General features: G+C 57.9%; 1 protein-coding gene across 10 annotated transcripts in view; it reads left to right on the top strand.

Annotated features, from left to right (window-relative positions):
* SLC37A1 (solute carrier family 37 member 1) overlaps positions 1–18,776 on the top strand; it is an 81,690-nt gene that overhangs the window by 45,703 nt on the left and 17,211 nt on the right. For all 10 annotated transcript variants that reach the window (XM_027041540.2, XM_053220517.1, XM_027041539.2 and 7 more), the window contains 6 exons: positions 626–792; positions 5,685–5,722; positions 7,421–7,501; positions 13,818–13,949; positions 16,316–16,406; positions 18,649–18,711. In XM_027041540.2, coding sequence (XP_026897341.1) covers positions 626–792; positions 5,685–5,722; positions 7,421–7,501; positions 13,818–13,949; positions 16,316–16,406; positions 18,649–18,711 — 572 coding nt within the window. The remainder of the gene's footprint in view (positions 1–625; positions 793–5,684; positions 5,723–7,420; positions 7,502–13,817; positions 13,950–16,315; positions 16,407–18,648; positions 18,712–18,776) is intronic.

The following is an 18,776-nucleotide window of genomic DNA, read 5'->3' as shown; positions in this document are numbered from 1 at the left end:
AGCCACGGGGAAAGCAGGGAAGCAGGGCCAGAACCCACCGCCGTGAGCCCGGGTTCGATCCTTCAGCCGGTGGGGTCCTCGACGTGAACTTTTGCTAATGGGGTATCTCCTCAAACGATTGTATTTGTTTTTAAAGTTTATTTTTAGTTTTGAGAGACAGAGACAGCATGAGTGGGGGAGAGGCAGAGAGAGGGTGAGAGGGAGAATCCCAAGCAGGCTCCGAGCCGTCAGCCCAGAGCCGGATGTGGGGCTCCAACTCCTGAGCCGTGGGATCACGACCTGAGCCGAATCCAGAGTCAGACGCTCAACCGACTGAGCCCCCCGGGTGCCCCAGATGATTGTATTTCAGTTACAGAGGCACAAATGTAAATGTGGGGCCTTCCAAGAAGGTCAGGGAAAGGCTTCTTTCCTCTTTGTAAGCACAGAATAACAAAGCTCTGAGAGGGACGTGCAGTGCCACGGCCTGACGTGTGTCCCGCCAGACAACCTTGCGGGAGTGGCATCCACGCTGCCCGTTGATTTCGATGTTTCCTCGCACCCGTCGTAGGCACCGTCTGTCCTCCACCTGCTGGTCCACTGAAGCTTCTCGACATCATTGGCCGTCTTGTGTTTTGCTGTGTTGCAGGCGAGGTTTGATTATGGGGGTCTGGAACTCCCACACGTCCGTGGGCAACATTTTGGGGTCCTTGATTGCTGGCTACTGGGTGTCCACGTGCTGGGGCCTGTCCTTCATCGTGCCCGGGGCCATTGTGGCAGCGATGGGGATTGTGTGCTTTCTCTTTCTCATCGAACGTAAGTACCCCGGCCTTGGAGATGGCGCCCCGGGAGGGCCTCGCGGGGCAAGTTGTTAAGAGAACGGGCTGTGTTGGCCCCTCGTGGGCCCGCGGTCGCCCTGGCTCTCCCCTTGCCAGGTAGCCTTCTGTCTTCAGGTCTGGCTGGGTTTTCTGTCGTCTCCTGATTTCTGGAGTAACTGATGTTGAGATTCCTCCCATCCCAACCTGCCCTCCTGCCCCGCGGCGCAAGGTGCGCGTGGCTGGCCCGGTGCCGGCAACGTCACGTCTGCCCGAGGCCTGCCACGCTGCTCACCTGCCGGGGTGCAGCGCCCAGCCCGCGTGGCCGCACCTGCTCACCTGTCTTGCCGATGCAGACTGGTACCTCGCCGGCTTGTCTGTCTTCTGATAAGATCTACCTTAGACAATGTCACCAAGTCATTGCACAACCCAAGACCGGGTGTCCTAATCAGGTGAAGAGTGTTCTACCAGAAACTCAAATTCTTTGCCCCATTCTAGACTCACTACCACACTCTGACTTAATTGAATTTGAAATCAGTTTTCAAAGTAGAGATCCGGCAGGGACAAGGAGTCCTGGCAGTACCTCCAGTGGGAGAGAAGCTGCCGAAAGTGTCGGGTGTCGAGGCGTCCCCGTCCCACGAGCTGTTCTGAGGGGTCACGTTTGGCGTTTACTTCTTTGATTTGGCTTCAGGGAAAACAAAATCATACGGTGCAGCACAGCTCCCCACTGTTGACTCCCAGGTAGGGACCCTCAGGAGCACGGCTACGCCCTCCGTGCTGGGCATTCATTGTCACGTCAGCTCTGAGTTCGGGCTGCCGGCTTCATCACCCGGGACGTTGAGGTCTGTTTGACCCAGCTTCTCACTTCTTGTTTCTTGCTGCTAAAGGTAACCTTTCCATCTTAAAGTGACTACCATCAGCTGTGCGGGTGTGAGGCTCCAGGCCAGCCTTGTCAGTGAGAGCGAGGCCGAGGCCGTGGTCCGCGGAGGCCTGGGGTGCACCGCGGGCGGGCACAGGGAGGGGTGGCTGCGGCTCACCCCCTCTTCCCCCTCCTCCGGGGCCGAGGACGCTATTTGCAACGCGTCCACGTGGCCAGGACCAGTGAATCGTGAGACGGACAGGGGTTTAGAGCCACCTCACCCACATACCCAGCCTGTGGCGGGCAGCCATAGCTTGGGTACCACGGAGTTCCGGGAAAGGTCCCTGTGTCCCCTGTTGTCCTCCACGCTGGCTCCCTGGCACCTGCAGCTTGGTCCCGGAGCTCTCCAGAGTGTTCCTTGCACATTAGTCATCTGGAGAACAATGCGCGTCCTCTTTGCTCGTGTGCAGGGGCCCCCGGGTGTGTCCTGCCCGAGGTCTAGAGTCCACGGCACCTTTTTTTTCTCTTCCCCAACCAAGGGAGGGTGGTTTAGGGGGAAAGAGGAAATGTGACACGGAATGAGGTGTGTGGCAGGAGCGATTAACCTGCCAGCCCGGCCGGGATCGTAGCGCCGTTCGGGCCGGTTTTCCCGGGCGGGCCTCGTCCCCCACTCCGGACAGGATTTCCAAGAACAAGGAAGCTGTGGTTCGTCCTCCGTAGGAAAACGAGAGCCCCCTTCCCACGGAACCACCACTCCTGTGTCTTCCGAGGGGGCGGGACAAGGCAGAGAGGGTCCACGCAGGGCTCTCCTGGAGCTGCCCTCCCACCAGCCCTGGTCGGGGACCCCCTCTCCATCCGGCACCTGCGGTGACCCCCGAGCTGCTTTCCCGGCCCTGCCGAGCCGTGAGGCCAGGGACCCTGCCCAGCAAGTTGGCCGGAGGCTTACAGATCCCTGGGGACAGACGCACACCCGTGGACCTGCACTTCGTTCTCCTGCTCCTGGGTCGTCCTTGACCTGAGGAGAAAGGCCACGTGCTGACCACGGGGGCGGCCTGAGGCACGCTGGGCAGGGCGGTGCTGTGGGACGGAGGCCTGGACTCAGAGCCCGTGTCCCCGGCCCCGTCCAGGCGGTTTTGCGCCCTCACCACAGGCGGCACGGGCCCTCGGCCGAGCCCCTGTGCCTCGCCTCCACTGCTCCACCTGCGGTGTCTGCCCGCTCCCCCTTCCCGGCCCCCCCACACCCGCCCTCCTGCTCCCACACCCTTCACGGTCTGGGGCAGGTTTCTCGGGGAACCTGCCCCCCCTCCCCCCTGCCCCCAGAGCCAGATCAGTCACCTGGTCCCTGCCCTCACCCCGCCCCGCCCGGCACTGCCTTCGGACTAGGCTTACCCTGTTCTGTGCCCTGGACTTGAGTCATCTTTCAGGCCCTCTGAGTAATTAGTGGCCCTTCTTGTGTCACCATTCTGTGTCACCGTACAGCAGGTGCCTTCTGTGTCCCCGGCACCGTGCCAGGCTCGCTGCAGGTATAGTCGCGTGGACCTCCAGGGCCGTGGGTGCCCTGCCCCAGGTCACACGGTAGACGGTGAGTTTGGGGTGTAACAGGTGCCTGCTCACCCATTCAGACTTTCTCGCACTTTGGCCACAGACCCCTTAGGTCCCTGGGATGTGTTCTCGTGGATACGGTTCAAAAGGTTTTTTTTGTCATTTAGGTGATAATTAAAAAAACCAAACTCTGTCATAAACACTATTTTCTGTCACAGAGACAATATGCATTCGAGAGACGTTTTCCTGCGACAGAGAGTAGGTTTTTCTTAAGTCTGTTTGTCAAACCGGGGTTCCCTAGGACCCAGAGACTTGAGAGATTATCTCTGGGGCTGTGGGAACTGTTCTCTTAGAAAGCGTCTGAGAGACGCCACACATGGGTGTCTTCTCTGCCACCGTCGCTCCATTACGTGAGCCCCTTTCTCCCGGTGAAGTGAAAGACTGGCTTTGCTCGTGGGACGCACACTCCCCTGACCGCAGCCCCCCTTCCCGCCCTCGCCGCGCACGTGAGGCGGCCTCCACCCCTCCTCGCCCTGCCTCCGGCCCCCCTGTCCCCGCAGGCCCTTCTCTTTCCTGCCGGGGATGTCGGAGCCCCCAAGGAGGCCCCCCGACGGGAACCAGGAGGAGGTCGACAGGGCTCGTGACCCCATCGCTCCGGCGCGCGGGCCAGACTTGCCATCCGTACCTGTCGGCAGGGGACCTCATCCCGCAGTACAGCCCCCCCGACCCCCAAGTGGGCCTCTCTACTCTATGCCGCCCTGTCTGGGGAAGCCCCCTGCCCCCGCCACGCACCCCGTCTCCCCGCAGCCGTGGTCGGGGGGCCTCTGTGCGCGCGGCTCTGACGGGCACTGCCGTGTGCTGACCGCTGACTTTCCTCTGGAGGCGGCGCCTCTAGCCGGCCTCGTGGGACGAGGTGCTTCTGTGGTCCCCTGACATTCCCTTGTGCCGGGACCCCAGGCGCCACGCATGAGCTGGCGTGAGCAGAGAGAACCCGGCGTGCAGGCTCAGACCCTTCCCGTCCTCCTCGCCCGGGCCCCGGCCAGGCTCTCGTGCATGAGGCCCATCTTCACGTGTCCCCCGTCAGCCCGGGTCCACGTGGACTCAGGGCACGTCAGTCTAAAGGAGGCTGCTTGCCCTCCCCCACAGCAGAACAAAACTGGGGCCTTTCTGCCGGGGGAGGGGGGACCGTGTTCTGTCCCCGTGACCGGGAGGCTCCGTGTGCACGGTGATGACGGCCAGCTGTCAGGACGGGCGATGCTGCTGACAGAGCCCTCAACACAGGGGAGGCCAGTCGACGTGCACCTTGCTGGTTTCTCTCCGCTCCCTCCCCACCCTTCTCGTGACCGGGGTCCCTCCCAGTCCCCCGTTCTCGGGCCCCTCTGGGTCGGCCTGGGAAGCCGCTCTCTGGCATGTCCCATCCGAGCGTCCTTTGTGCTGATGCCCCGTACAGTGAAGGCTGTATTGTGGGGGACTGGCCGAGCCTCATGAGGAGTGGCGACCCCTGACTGACCCTTGGGGACCTCACAGGGGCCTCCCTGGGGAAAGCCACTTGCGCACTGCTGAAATCTCTATAAGCAGTGACGGCACATCTCAGGTGTGCCACCGGGACCGCCAGTGCCAAGCGGCCACGCACGGCGGACGTGGAAGAGCTGCTGGTCCAGCAGAATGTGTGTTCAGTCCGGTGGGGCCCCCGTGGCTGTCACCCCCGTGTCCCCAGAGGGAACTCAGCTGTGGGAAGTTGAAAGTCACCAAAAGTCACAAAAAGACCCAGATTCTGGGTAGGAGGAAGGGCCGGGCTGTTTAAGGCAGTGTCTGGGTTCCAAAGCAGGGGGTCCTGGGGGCCATCTGGGTTTCAAAGCCGTTCCGAAGCAAGGGACCTGTGTATCCCGTTAGGGCGGCTGTCTGGCTTCCGAAGCAGGGGGTCCGCGCCCCCCAGCTCCTGGAGGCTGTGAGTCTGGCTGTCGGCTCTGTGGCTTTGCACCTGTCCTTCCTTCTTCGCGTTTCGATAAAAGGCATTTTGCTCTGTATCACGATAGATGTTTGGTCCCCACTAACTCTTATTCGTAATTCATTCTGTAATGTTAACGAGCCCATCACATATGTTGAAAGTGACCGGCTGCTCCAAAGAGGCTTGTCCCACGTCTACATTTCCTTCTGATTCCTGTCCTTACGTGCGTTTTCCATGGCCTGTCATTGTAGCACACATGTGCTCTGCTTATTTTTATATGTCCCACGTTTCCACACGTGTGACGGTCTCCCTTTGCCGGTGGCTCCCTCTGCCATGCTGTGGGCACTGGGGGAGCACGTGGTCCCGGGGACGGAAAGAGGGGGCGTGGGGCGGCCTGGCGGGCTGACCAGCTGCAGCCTCACCCCGCCGGGCAGCCGTCTTTCCCTTCCGTCTGGTCAAGTATCAGATGGCTCGTGGCGGTCTCATTTCTTGCGGTGGAAGCTGTCAGGCCTGGGTTCACACGTTGCTCTGTTTGGTGTTTCAGATCCCAAGGACATCGCCTGCTCTTCCTCCCTGGTGGCGGTAAGGACTCCCTCTCCACTCCTCACGTCTGCCAGGACCGTGTGCCGTCGGCTAGGTGTCTGCCGACCGCCGCCAGTCTGGCTGGTCTGTGCGGTGTCAGTGGGTAGCCAAGTGTGGACAGGGTCCCACCCTCGAAGTATTGGCAGTGCCAGGAGAGGGCTAGTCATGACCATGGCGACAGACCCCCAGACAAGAAGTTTGGAGCAGTCCGGGCCGCGACGTCCCCCCCAGAGGCTGACCTGAGGCCGGGCCCCTGCTCCTCTGCCGCACCCAGCAGGTGGTGTCCCTTCCCCGGGCGGAGCCCCTGTGGCCCTCACGCCCAGTTCCCCGCTGACCATGGAGCAGTCCCCGCGGGCCACCCTCGCTGACTTCACGTGCACGTTTCCTGCCTTCCCTCCAGCCCACGCTGGGCCGTCGAAACAGCCCGCCAGGGTCCCTGCAGCCTCAGATGCGTCAGCACCCCAGCCTCTTCCTTCCCCCGTCCTCTCTGCTCTCACCGCTGGAGATACGTTCGGGCCCTGCCTCAGCACCCCCTGTGCGCCGGTGTGGAGTCCCAGCGGGGCCTCTCCCTGAGCAACACGGTCACACAGGGCACTGCCCGCCTGCCACCCCCGTAGAGGCGTCTCAGACAAGCCACGACCCAGTAATCTCTCCACCTCACCCCATAAACAGCCGGGCCCCGGCTGTCCCCGTCTCAGTCGGGGAACGACTGTCCCCACTGTGGGCAGGCCAGCTCCTGGGATGTCACGTCCACCAGGCTGGCCCCTGGCACCGTCCTCTCCCCTCTGCGCCACTGCTCATCAGCTTCCTCAAACACTGAGCCCTTGCTCCTCCCAAACCCATGTGTCACGCTTTGCCTGGGAAGTCAGGGCACATCACTGACTTGATTAACCGCCTCCTACTCTACCCGGCTTTACCCAGTACATCTCGTTTACCCCTTGCCGCTGGTCTCCCCAGTGGGAGGTGACCGCGCAGGCAGGAGCTCCTCTCGCTCACGGCCAAGGCCCACTGCTCCCGGACAGCGCCCGCCGCAGTGCAAGAGACGGAGCCAGAGACTCCCTCTTGTTAATTACTTGGAGCCTTTAAGCACAATCTGAAAAGAGGGGTTCTGGTGCCTTATTGAATGAAAACAAACCCGATTTTGAAAATCACGACCCTCAGGAAGGTTAACACATTAAAAAAAAAAACCTATAGTTGGTATCGTAAAACATTTTAAAAGCCATTTTCCTGCCGCGAGCATGAATTTCCGTTTCAAAGCTCGTAAGGATCGGTTTTTGGTTGTGCAGTGACTAGTGTCCGTGAAAACGCCCTCCCCTGAATCACGCTGCTGACCCCGGCAGGGCCTCTGTTCCACACTCGTTAGAGAAGGACACTGCCCTGTATCGTTTCTACAGGCCTTTCCGTCCATCACTGAAAACTGTCCAAGCCAGTAAGGATGATTAGGTTGCCGTAATCAGCATTTTTACGTTTCCTTATCCCTCAGTCTTGGGTTATTCTTCAAGAAAGATCTTCTTTCCACGTCTTTTGTCTGAGGGTCCAGAGCCCCCGATTACCTGTTGCTTTATCTTAGTCGTGTGTCTTGCTCCCCCCGGCGCCTGTCCTGGGACGTGTTGCACGGTGCCCCTTGCTCTGGGGTGGCCACTGTGGTCGCCGCCGTCCGTTCGGGAATCGCTGTAACGCTCTGCTCTTCTGACCCAGCATTCGAGGGGCCACGAGAACGGCGCACACAGATTCAGGCTGCAGAAGCAAGTCTTCGCGGACGACGAGAACAAGCCCCTGGTGAGTCGAACGAGCCCCCGCTGCCTTGCGGAAATCCGAGCCCTGCCTCGGTGACAGACTTGGGCCTCGCGTTTCCTGCATGAGACCTGAGCCTGTCCCTGCGCGATTTCTTTGGGCAGCAGGCTGGACTACTTTAAGTCTGTAATCAAATTTGGAAGCGATGCCCTCATTCAACGGCTGTGCTCAGCGTTCAGTGTCCCAGGCGTGCTCCGCGTCAGGCCACGCCCTGAGCAGCAGTCACACTGTCCCCGCTGCTCCTGTGGACTCACGTTCTGGGGGGGCGGGTGGGGGACAGAGGGGAAACCAGCAGTTTCCTGCAGCAGCTAAATGCCAGGCACAGAGCCCGCCGAGACGGGTGAGCGGGCGCTGGTTCAGGCCTCGTGTGGGGAGCCATCCCTAAGCAGGGGGCGTGGACAGAGCCGTGAAGGGGGGCGGGCCTGAGCGGACCTGGGCCAGGGGGTTCAGGGGCCACACAGGGAGGGCTGGCGAGTGAGGTGGGCCCAAGAGATAACGTAAAATCATCTCCTAGCCCTCTGCACTGCCACTCCCGTGTTACAGAGGAGGAAACTGAGGCACCGAGTGCTCAGCTGCCCGCCTGGTCCTCCTCAGAAGGGAAGCCTCGATGCAGCCGGTGGGCCTCCTCCCTCCAGGATACTGCCAAGAACTTTCTCGTATGGCTCCGCTTCACTGACCACACTGAGCCACAGGGGCATTTTGGATTCGTTTTAGTCATTGAAATAACAAGCTGTCTGCTTTTTCAATCAAACAGCTAGACGGATACATGCTCCATGTGGGCTTCTTTTTTTTTCTTTACTGCCTAAGGAAGTTTATTTGTGGTGGCTGAAGTAACTGAAAGGGAAAAATGACGTCTCACACGTCTTGGTTCTCGGAGTTGGGGGAAATGCCGCTGGAGTCCTGTAAACTCTCTACTCTCAGCTGAGTGTGCATGTCAACAATTGGGTGTGTTAGTTCGGGCCGCCGGAACAAGAATACCGCGGACTGGGCGGCTTAAACGACGCGCGTTTTTCCCTCGCATTTCAAACGTTTGTTTCTGGAAGCTGGAAGTCCAGGATCAAGGCACCGGCAGGTCTGGGGTCTCGCAGACGCCTGCCTTCTCCCTGGATGCTCAGAGACAGAGCACAGGGAGAGACGCGGGCTCCCGGGGCCTCTTCTCACAAGGCACTGACCCCATCGTGACCTCTCTGCCCACCACTCGGGGCTTGGGGTCCCACACGGGAACTTGGGAGGAACACATATAGTCGGTCCACACCACCAGATGTTAATCGATGTCCAAGTGGCTGTGACTCCCCTCTGGCTGTTACTGAAGACTCACCTTTTCCTCTGAGGCGAGACCCCCAGGCTGCGTGTTCTGGCAGCGTGCCACCCGGTACGGCTAACCACGTCTTCTGAGCATAACTTCCCTCTTGCCTTCCGTTGACCACCATGTCACCAGAGGGACAGTGGCATGTTTAGAGGCCCTGGCGGGTCTTTTCAGGCCCGGCCATACCGCAGGCTGGCCTTGATGTGCCCGTGACCGGGCAGATTTTGGTCCCATGTCCCTTACGCGGCACCCACTGAAGTGGGGGGGGGGGGGGCTCTTGGGTCACCAGGCAGGATGTCCCTCCAGTTTGGCAGGACACCCTGTTGTCCCCTCTCCCGGAGTGACCGAGCTCGGATCCACGGGGCCCAGAGTTGAGCAGCGCCCACCCCCTCATCACCTTCATCACCATGGCGTCTGGGCCACGCGTGATTCTTAGCAACTTGGCGAGAAAAGACGTGAAGCCAGGGGCGCGTGGGAAGGCGAGTTCGAACAAAGAGGGAGAGGCTCAGGCATCACGAGCCAGGTGGACCCTCTTCCATGGGGGTCTTTGTGATGCTCGGCTTGTGGCTGGCTGGTGGGAATTTGTCACCCTTGGCGGCCCACGTCACCATCATCCTCGGCTTCTCTGAGGGTCTTTCTGGCCATCCAGGGCTCAGCCAATGCTTAGTGCTGAGTGGGCGTTTTAATGCCAAAGGTGATTCCACGTGGCGCACCGGTGGGAATCCACGCTCTCTGGGGGAGACCTTCCTCAGTGTGGCTTTGGGCAGCACAGGGCGTGCCGTGGGCTTCGGTTTCCGTTGGGGCAGGATTGCACGCTTCCCCTCCGCCCGCCGTGTGCGCGCGTCTGTGTTCATCGCATGGAGCCCTTTTGCCCTCTGAGTCCTGAGCCTAGGAGCGGGCTGCCTTGGCTGAGGAAGCTCTGCCCCTGCTGGTGCCGTCAGATCCCCTGGGGCTCTTGGTGCCCGGCTTCCCATGTCCGGTCCGGGTCCGGGTCCGGGTCTCTGGCTCTATAAGGAGGAGGCAGATTTCCTCCCCTGTTTGTTGTGGGGTCTTTTTGTTTTTGTTTCTGTTTTTTACATTGAGAGAGAGAGAGAGAGAGAGGAAGAGCAGAGAGAGAGAGACTTTCGAGCAGGCTTTCATGCTCAGTGAGGGGCCCTGCTTGGGCCTCGATCCCACAACCCTGGAATTAAAACCTGAGCCAAAATCAAGAGTCAGACGCTCAAGGGACCAAACCACTCAGGTGCCCCATCCCCTGATTTGTCTTACAAAACCCACCAGGACTTCCCTTTTTCCCTCTGTCTCCTCCAGACACTGCCAAGCACTGGAATTTGGTAGGTAGGAGCCCCCAGGCTATGCATAAACATGAGTGGGTGTGGGCAGGAGGCCCTTCCCAACAAAGACCAAGCTTGCTTAGATAAAGAGCTGAGGGGCTGGATCCGAGACTTTTCTCCAGCCCAGCGGGCAATCCAGACACGCTTTATGGAACCAGGAAGGGCTGTGACCAGGCGGGTTTCTGTGTACAATTCCTGCTCTGAGTTAGAGGCGCTCTTCTTCTCTTGGCTGAGCAGGGTCTGTTCCCTCTATGTTTTCTCTTTATCTGGCTGAATCTCATCCACTGGTGAGTCTGTTTTCGTGTTTACAAAACACCTGGCCTAGACCTGAAACGATAAAAATGCTAGAAGAGAACACAGGCGGTAATGTCCCTAACGTTGTCCACAGCAACTCCTTTGTAGCTGTGTCTCCGGAGGCAAGGGAAACATAGGGACTTCATCAAGAAAAAGCTTCTGCACAGCAAAGGAAACCGTCAAAACTAAAAGGCAACCTACCGAATGGGAGAAGATATTTGCAAATGACATACCTGAGAGAGGACTAGTATCTAAAATATATAAAGAACTTATACAGCTTAACACCTAAAAAAAAAATAATCCAATTAAAAAATGGGCAGAAGATATGAACAGACATAAAGAATACATCCAGACGGCCAGCAGACACATGAACAGATGCTCAACATCACTTATCATGGAGGAAAGGCAAATCAAACCCACAACGTGGTATCACCTCACACCTGTCAGAACCGCTGAAATCAACACAAGAAACAACAGGCACTGGCCAAGGTGGAGAAAAAGGAACCTTCGTGCACTGTTGGTGGGAACGCAGACTGGTGCAGCCGGTCTGGAACAGCGTTATGGCGCTTCCTCAAAAAGTTAAGAGTAGAACTACCTACCCTGTGACTCAGCGATCACACTGCTGGGCATTTCCCCAAAAAATACAAAAACACTAATTCAGAAGGATACACGCACCCCTATGTTTATAGCAGCATTACTTACAACAGCCAAGACATGGACGCAGCCTAAGTGTCCATGAACTGAAGAATGGATAAAGAAGATGCGGTGTATTATATACAACGGAATGTTACTCAGCCATAGAAGAGGATGAAATCTTGCCATTTGCAATGATGTGGGTGGAGCTAGAGAGTATTATACCAAGAGAAAGAAGTCGGTCAGAGAAAGACGGATACCATAGGATTTCACTCATGTAGAATTTAAGAAACAAGACAAATGAGCAAAGGGAAAAAAACAGAAAGACAAACCAAAAAATGGACTTTTTTTCATTTTTAAATAGGCTCCACACCCGGCATGGAGCCCCGTGTGGAACCCAGGGTGGAGCTTGAACTCACGACCATGAGATCAATAGTCAGATGCTTAGGGTGCCTGGGTAGCTCAGTCAGCTAAGCATCTGCCTCTTGATTTCAGCTTGGGTCTCTCTCTCTCTCTGTCTCTCTCTGTCTCTCTCTCTCTCAAAAGTAAAATTAAAAAAGATGCTTAACCGACTGAGCCGCCCAGGCACCCCAAGAAACAGACTCTTAACTATAGAGAACAAACTGATGGTCACCAGAGGGGAGGGGGATGGGGGTGGGGGGATGGGGGAAACCAGTGATGGGGATTGACAAGGACACTTACTGTGATGAGCACCGAGTGTCGTGTGGGAGTGTTGAGTTACCACATTGTACACCTGAAACTGATATCACACTGTGTTCGTGATACTGGAGTTAAAATTTTACATATAGTATCTTATTAAGAGAGTATAGTAACTGTATCGACAGCTACACATAGGTATGAACTCATCTGAAAATCTTTATTTTCTCCTATAAAATTTTTTCATACATTTTCTAATTTAGGGTCTTCATTCCATTCGTTAACAAGTGTTTTACATCTTTTATTCAAAGAAGCAGTTTCGGGGTACCTGGGCGGCTCAGTCAATTAAGTGTCCGTCCGACTTTGGCTCAGGTCATGATCTCACGGTCCGTGAGTTCGAGCCCCACATCGGGCTGTGTGCTGACAGCTCGGAGCCTGGAGCCTGCTTCGGATTCGGTGTCTCCCTCTGTCTCTCTACCCTCCCCCGCTCGTGCTCTGTCTCTCTCTCAAAAATAAATACGCATTTTTTTAAAATTTTCAAGGAAGAAGCAGTTTAATGAGATATATGAGATTGTATAGGTTTGGGGAGAGTCTTCATGAAATTGGTGACACCACACACGCCGGGACTGATTCCTGTGTGTATAATCCACACTTGAAAATTCAGAATTAAAAAAAAAACAAAACAACACCTGTCCAGCTTTCGGCCTTGACTGCACACCGACTCACCCGCGGCCTGCCCCCCGAGATTGCGGTGGCTGGCCTGGGGAAGAGCCTGGGCGCCGCAGCCCCTCCGAGCCCCAAGTCTGCAGCGTGTGGTTGCTGTCGATGTGGCCTCCTAAGCTGGACAGCCAGCATCATTCAGGAGAGAGACGCGTATTCAGCACAGACTCAGATGGAAGTCTTCTGTGTCCGTATGCTGTTGTGGGACCGTGGTTGGGAAGATGTGCGGTCACACCGGGGGTTGTCATCCCCAGTCGGAAACATCAGATTGTACGCTTACCCGTGAGTGTGTTCGTCCCCAGGCCACGCGGGGCCGGAAGCCAGCCTCCCGGAGGTGTGGATCTTGGGCCGTCCCGAGGCGAAGGGCCGAGGGCGAGGCGCGGGGCTCCCGGCGGGCGTCGGACTGTCCCCCATGGGGACTGTCCCCACCCCGACCCCCCACCCCCCGGTCTTCCAGTTTCTGTGTTTCACTGGAAGAGAATCCCAAATATCCAACTTGCACAGGTTATAGCGAGGGAAACGCGACAAAACCGTTCGACTTGGTGGAAAGTGTTCACGCACAGAAACACTGCTTTGGAAGTCTTTGCAGTTCGTGATTCACTCATGAAGAGTGTCATTAGGTCATCCCGGCCCTGGCTGGGCCCCCATCCCCAAACGGGGGAGCACTGTTCTTTGCTTTCGTGAAGGCACACTTTGTCCTGCAGGAATGTCCAGAAGCGGGATTCACAGGATATTGGAAGTGGTTTATGAATTTTAAAATAATGCAATTTCTGGTAACACGCCTGCGTCCAGTGTGAGCTCCTTAGAAAACACAGGGCCGTGTGAAGAATTTTTGACCCCTCCCTGGAAATTACATGCAATTCTGTCACCTGGCAGTAACCATTGTCAGCTTAGAAGTTAGCTGCTCTTCCCCATCATTAGATCCTGCCAGTTACCCCGATAGAGAAAAATAGGTATGTGTTCAGTGTTCCTTAAGATCATAATGAAAATGCAGTTCGGAATGTTTCGTTACTCAATGTGACATAAGCGTCAAAACCTCACAAGCTGTTGGTTTGTTTTTACCGCTGCTGCCAGATTATGTTGTTTTTGTGGATGCGCTTTACCAGTTTCTCCCAACGGGGGCGTGGCGTTCACCGTATCGTATTCTTCCGCCTTTCCGACTGTCTTTCACGGGCAGAATCCTAGATTGCCGGGCCCAAGGATTTTGTATGTTTGTAGCGTTTTGTAAAGACACGTGGGGACCCAGGCCGCCCCCGAGACCTGGCGGGGCAGCGGCTGCCCTAGGACTTGCGGCCTCACTGCAGCTGGATGCCTGCTAACCCCTCATGTCTCTTTTCTTCCCAACGGGCTTCACCGCCAGGACCCCGAGATCCAGTGCCTACTGCTGTCAGACGGAAAACACCCGGTCCATCAGAGCCACGTCGTCGTCCTCCCGGCCGACGGCAGGGGCAGCATGGCCGCCATCAGCTTCACAGGGGCCTTGAGAATCCCCGTGAGTACGCGTGCCTGGGAAGGGTTTCGGAAAGGGCCGCTTTCGCCTGCTGTGAAGAGAACTGGCCTGTGGATCAAGCTTTAAACAAAAAGTCCGTGGTTCTATAATCCGGGGGTTAGAAATCTACAGCGTAAACCAGAAGCCGCCAACAGGTGGTCTTGGGTCTGAGTGAGGCGCAGGGTCGGCCTCACACCCGGTGCCTGAAAGGTTTCAAGTTAGTTGCCTCCGAGTAGACGTTGACCCGCTTCCTGGACGAGTAGGGCTTCCCGTCCCCCCTTGGAAAACCAGAAAGTCTGGCTTCGGCAGGGCCTGAAGCCCCTCCTGGCCCAGCCCCTCCCTGGCCCCAAAGACCCTGACCGAGAGCCCCGGGGAGGCACTGTCCCCGACTTCCGCTCTGTGGTGTGGGTGGGCCCGCTCCATTTTCTCTACCCTCTGAAGTGCTTTTAGGAGAACACAGCTAGTCCGCGTGAGCCACGTGTGCTACTGGGGAAGGGGTGAGGGGGAGGGCGAGCCGGGGGGAGGGCAGGAAGCCACCCCAGGATGCACAGCTGCGGTGTGCAGCCTCTGCACCTGTTTGGGGTTTAAAGCTCAGGTGCGCTGGTCCGCGGGGAGGTGGCTGGTCCGTGGGGAGGCAGCGGGCCCTGGCTCCAGACTGATGGGCGTGCGTGGCACCTGCCAGCGGGCACAGCGGTACGTGATCAGGGCTTGAAGGGGGCCCAGGGAGAAGTGACCCCAGACGGGTGGGGGAGGGGTGCAGGGGTGCGATTTCTTGTGGGTTTAGACTTTTCTTGCATTAAAGTTCTGGGCTCCCTCAGCAGAGGATCCGGGGAGCTCGCAGAGACACAGGGGAGATGTGTTCTAACGTGGCGAGCCGCGGTGGGCGGGGCCGGCAGAGCCGGGGCAGAAGCAGGTGCGGAGGGGAGACAGCAGACCCTGCCGACGCAGGGAAGGATGTCCAGGCCCTCGCTGCTGCCAGACCTCGTGGACCACACTTGGAAACGTCTGGGCTCCTGCCCTCAGGTGTCACCGGCTGCTGCAGATTTCACGCCCAGACCGCACCCTCGTGGGCCCTCAGTGAGAGAGGGCAGGGGGAACACGGGTCCAGAGGCCCTTTCGTGACTGGGTGAGGCTGGTCTCCAGCCAGTGGGGAACGTTGAAGCCCAGGCCGGGACTCCCAGAGTCACCAGAATGTGGGTGGCCTGTAGGAGATGCCAGTTTAAAAAAAAAAAAAAAAGTTACCTTTAAAATTTTGTTGTGAATAACAAGCAACTTTTCTGTGACCCCTTATGGTCCGGATGCTGGGCTGAGGGTGGGGCGGGGTGCCACGGTCACATAGGAAACGTGGCATTGTGGACCGAGCAGCCTCAGAACCCCGGCCTGCTTGACCCTGGCCCAGCTGCGGACGCCCTGGGCGTCCCGGGCAAGTTGGCAACCACTCTGAGCCTCCGCTTCCCCGTCTGCGAATTGGGCTCAGCGCCTGGTGTAAGACTTGCCTCATGTTCTGAGGATTTCGTGAGACCATTCGTTCCGCAGTGAGCACCACGCCAGGCGCCTGGTTAGCATGAGGCCGGTCACACGCACGTCCTCATTATTGGGTCGCCGCTGTGAGACCCTGACTCTTTTAATCTCGAAATCACATCTCTTGGGAACCGTGTCCTCCGCCCAGTTTTGGGGGGTGTTCCCGCACGCACCCCGCATGCTGCCTTAGGGTTACCCCTTCTCTCACCCAGATTTCCCAGTGATACCCTGAATTACTGTCTCAAAATGCCACCTCTTTCTAAAAGTGGACCTAAACTCGAGCAGGTGTCTCCCCTTAGCTGTCAGGCCGCAGACCTTGGTTTCCTCGGGGAGGTCTACGTCTCTCTTCCAGGTGACTTCCCAGCACCCCCAGTGTGTTGAGCACGGGCAGGGTGCAGGCGACCGTGCGTGCGTGTGGCAGGGGGAAGGCTGTTCAGTGTGGGGTGGCTGCCATGTCCTTTGCAGTGGATTCCGGTCCGGGGAGAGAGAGCACTGGGTGCGCGGTGACGAGATGGCCCCTCCAGGCACGCTGTTGGAGAGCTCCTCTCACCGCTAAGTTCCCAGAGCCGTGCGGCGTGGTAGTCGTGTCTTATGCACTCTGGGCACGCCCTGCAGGAGTGGCCGCGGGCCCATGCGCTGACCGCCCCCCCCACCCCACTCCCCCATCCCCAGGCGGCACCCTGCCCTATAGGTCCTGCATCCTCTCTCCCTGCAGCGTCTGCAGCTGCCCAGGCCAGAGATGCCAGCCGTTGGCATGGGAACGAAGTCATTCATAATTCGGTCGCACGTGTAAGTCAACCTGCAGAGTACACATTGGGGTAAACGCCGGCTCTCTGTCTCCCGTTCAGGGTGTGATCGAGTTCTCTCTGTGTTTGCTGTTTGCAAAGCTGGTCAGCTACACCTTCCTGTTTTGGCTCCCACTCTACATCACCAGTGTGGGTGAGTGTGTGCGGCTGGAAACACAGACGTTAAGTTCACGCAGGGCCTTGACCGGCGCCCCTCTCGTGCGCTGGCTTCCGCGGTCTCGGAAGGAAAGGGCACGCGTGGGGCCCGAGGATTTGAGACGTGCTTTTGAACCACACAACGTGTGATTAGAGAAACGTATAGACAAAAAGAGAATTCGGGTACGAAAGTTCCGTGGCCATAATAACCTTGATGGGGCTTAAAGGGCCCACGTTATAGCCCAGCTGCGGCTGCCAATTCCACGGGGCTCTAACTATCTGGGGCGGCCTGCGTTTAAATTTAGGCTGCCTGGAACTTCACGTCACAGCTGCGGCGCGGGGAGGAGGCCTTGGGGATTGAGATAATAAAGGCTGACTAATCCGACCTGGAAATGGCTGCTTGGGGAAGAGCTCTAGTTTTAGGGACAGCTGACAGCTTGTCTTGGGTTCCTGAAGTCCAGCCACGGCCGAAGCTGTACATGTGACCGAACCCACAGCTCCATGGCACCGTCACCCTCCCTGTGCTGCGTGTGACCACAGTTCTTAAAGGAGCCTTGAGTGCGGCGGCTGCAGACACAACCGAAAGGGCACGGGGATCGTCAGAGGGGCCGGGGGACAGGGCTTGCAAGGGTCCCCGGGAGATGTAGGCTCTGGGGAGTGTGGCAGCGAGGGGAGATGTGGAATCCGGGGGTTCACAGAGTACAGACCGCTGTCAGGGAGGAAGAGCTTTCTCTGCCCTTCAAGGTCCTTGTGGCTGGGCTGAGAGTCAAATTGACACGAGACACATGAGCAGGAGGAAATCAAATGGAGTTTGGTGCCTACGGGGAATCCACAAAGACGTGGACATTCCAGAGACAGTCAGGCAACAGGAGGCCAGTAGGATGTCCTGAGCCCGGGAGGGGGTGGGCTCTGGGGGTCCCGAAGGGGGAGGACGCTAGCAGGAAGGGGAGAGGAGGTGTTTGGAGACAGCATCCGCCCCGCTGTGCAGACCAGGCCCTTAGGTGCAGAGGAGCCTCTGTGAGAGCTCGCTTCCTGCTCGGGCTCTGCCTTCCAGCGCGAATGTAGGCAGTTGTGGGCGAGGTGAGGAACGTTCCCGAATCTGCCGGGCTTCGATTGCTTTCAACTCAATATAGTCTTCAGGTCAAAGTGCCCCTTCTTGGGGCTGCCTGCCCTGGGCCCCCGCACCACATACTCCCCACGGCCACAAGGTCCAGCAGACGTGGCTGTGAGCCCGGGGCAGGAGGGCTGAGTTTCAGAGGGACAGCAGGTGAGGCAGTAAGGGGACCGCCACGTTATGGGGGACAGAGTCTGGGAAGGAGGGAAGGCAGTTGCTCCCTGTCAAGCAACCCCCTCTCCATTAGGGCGGGCAAGCCGCACGCAGTGTAGACTGGAGGAACCCCCCCCCCCCATTAGGGCGGGCAAGTTGCATGTGGTGTAGACCAGAGACCCCCTCCATTAGGGAAGGCACGCCATACTCAGTGTAGACAGGAGACCCCCCTCTCCATTAGGGTGGGCAAGCTGCACGTGGTGTAGACCGGAGACCCCCCTCCATTACGGCAGGCAAGCCATACTCAGTGTAGACTGGAGACCCCCATTAGGGCATGCAAGCCGCACACTGTGTAGACAGACGTCGTACCTTCTTTCTTCCTTTGTTCCTCCATGATTGCAGAAGGAGTGACACTTTTAGGACTCCAGTCACGAATTGCTGGCTTTTCCAGTCTGAGTGATTAGAAGAAGCTAAGTCCCTTGGATGTATGTGCCTTGAGGACACCAGGAAAGGCTGGACTCGACTGATGGTCCCACATGCGTCCCAAGCCCGTTTCTCCTGCACTGGCCAACCTCAGTCCCCTTGGAACCCAGCGTGGCTCCCTCCCTGTTGTCTCAGGAGTTCCTCGGGGTCTGCCGAGTGTCCCAGGGTGCGCCCAGGTGCCGGAGCCTCTGTGCCAGGCAGTTCTTGCACCTTCGGGGCTGCGCCTAACCTGTGGCTACCCCAGGGACGGACACTGGACCAGAGGGGTGGGAGTTAGGCCGAGCCATGAAGATCCTCCTATTCCGGCGAAGAGCGTTTCGCTTTCATCCTTCCTGCGCGTCTCCCCACGTAGCAGCCTCTGCTGTTTTTCCTTTACCCCGAGTTCACCCCTAACTGCGGCTTGGCTCAGGTCATGCCTAGGAGACAGGAGCGCCACGCACGGTCTTACTTTGCTGTGACTTGCTCACGGGGACGCTTGTCATTTTGTTAGATCACCTTGATGCCAGACAAGCCGGGGAGCTCTCCACCCTGTTTGACGTGGGCGGGATCTTCGGTGAGTCCCTCCCTCCCTGTCGCACGTGGACGGAAAACTTGGATGGTGGCATTTGGACACCTGCG

This window comes from Acinonyx jubatus, chromosome C2 (assembly GCF_027475565.1).
Source record: "Acinonyx jubatus isolate Ajub_Pintada_27869175 chromosome C2, VMU_Ajub_asm_v1.0, whole genome shotgun sequence".
NCBI classification, from domain to species: Eukaryota; Metazoa; Chordata; class Mammalia; order Carnivora; family Felidae; genus Acinonyx; species Acinonyx jubatus.
The sequence above is the reverse complement of the archived record's forward strand: the minus strand, read 5'-3'. Positions and strand labels throughout refer to the sequence as shown.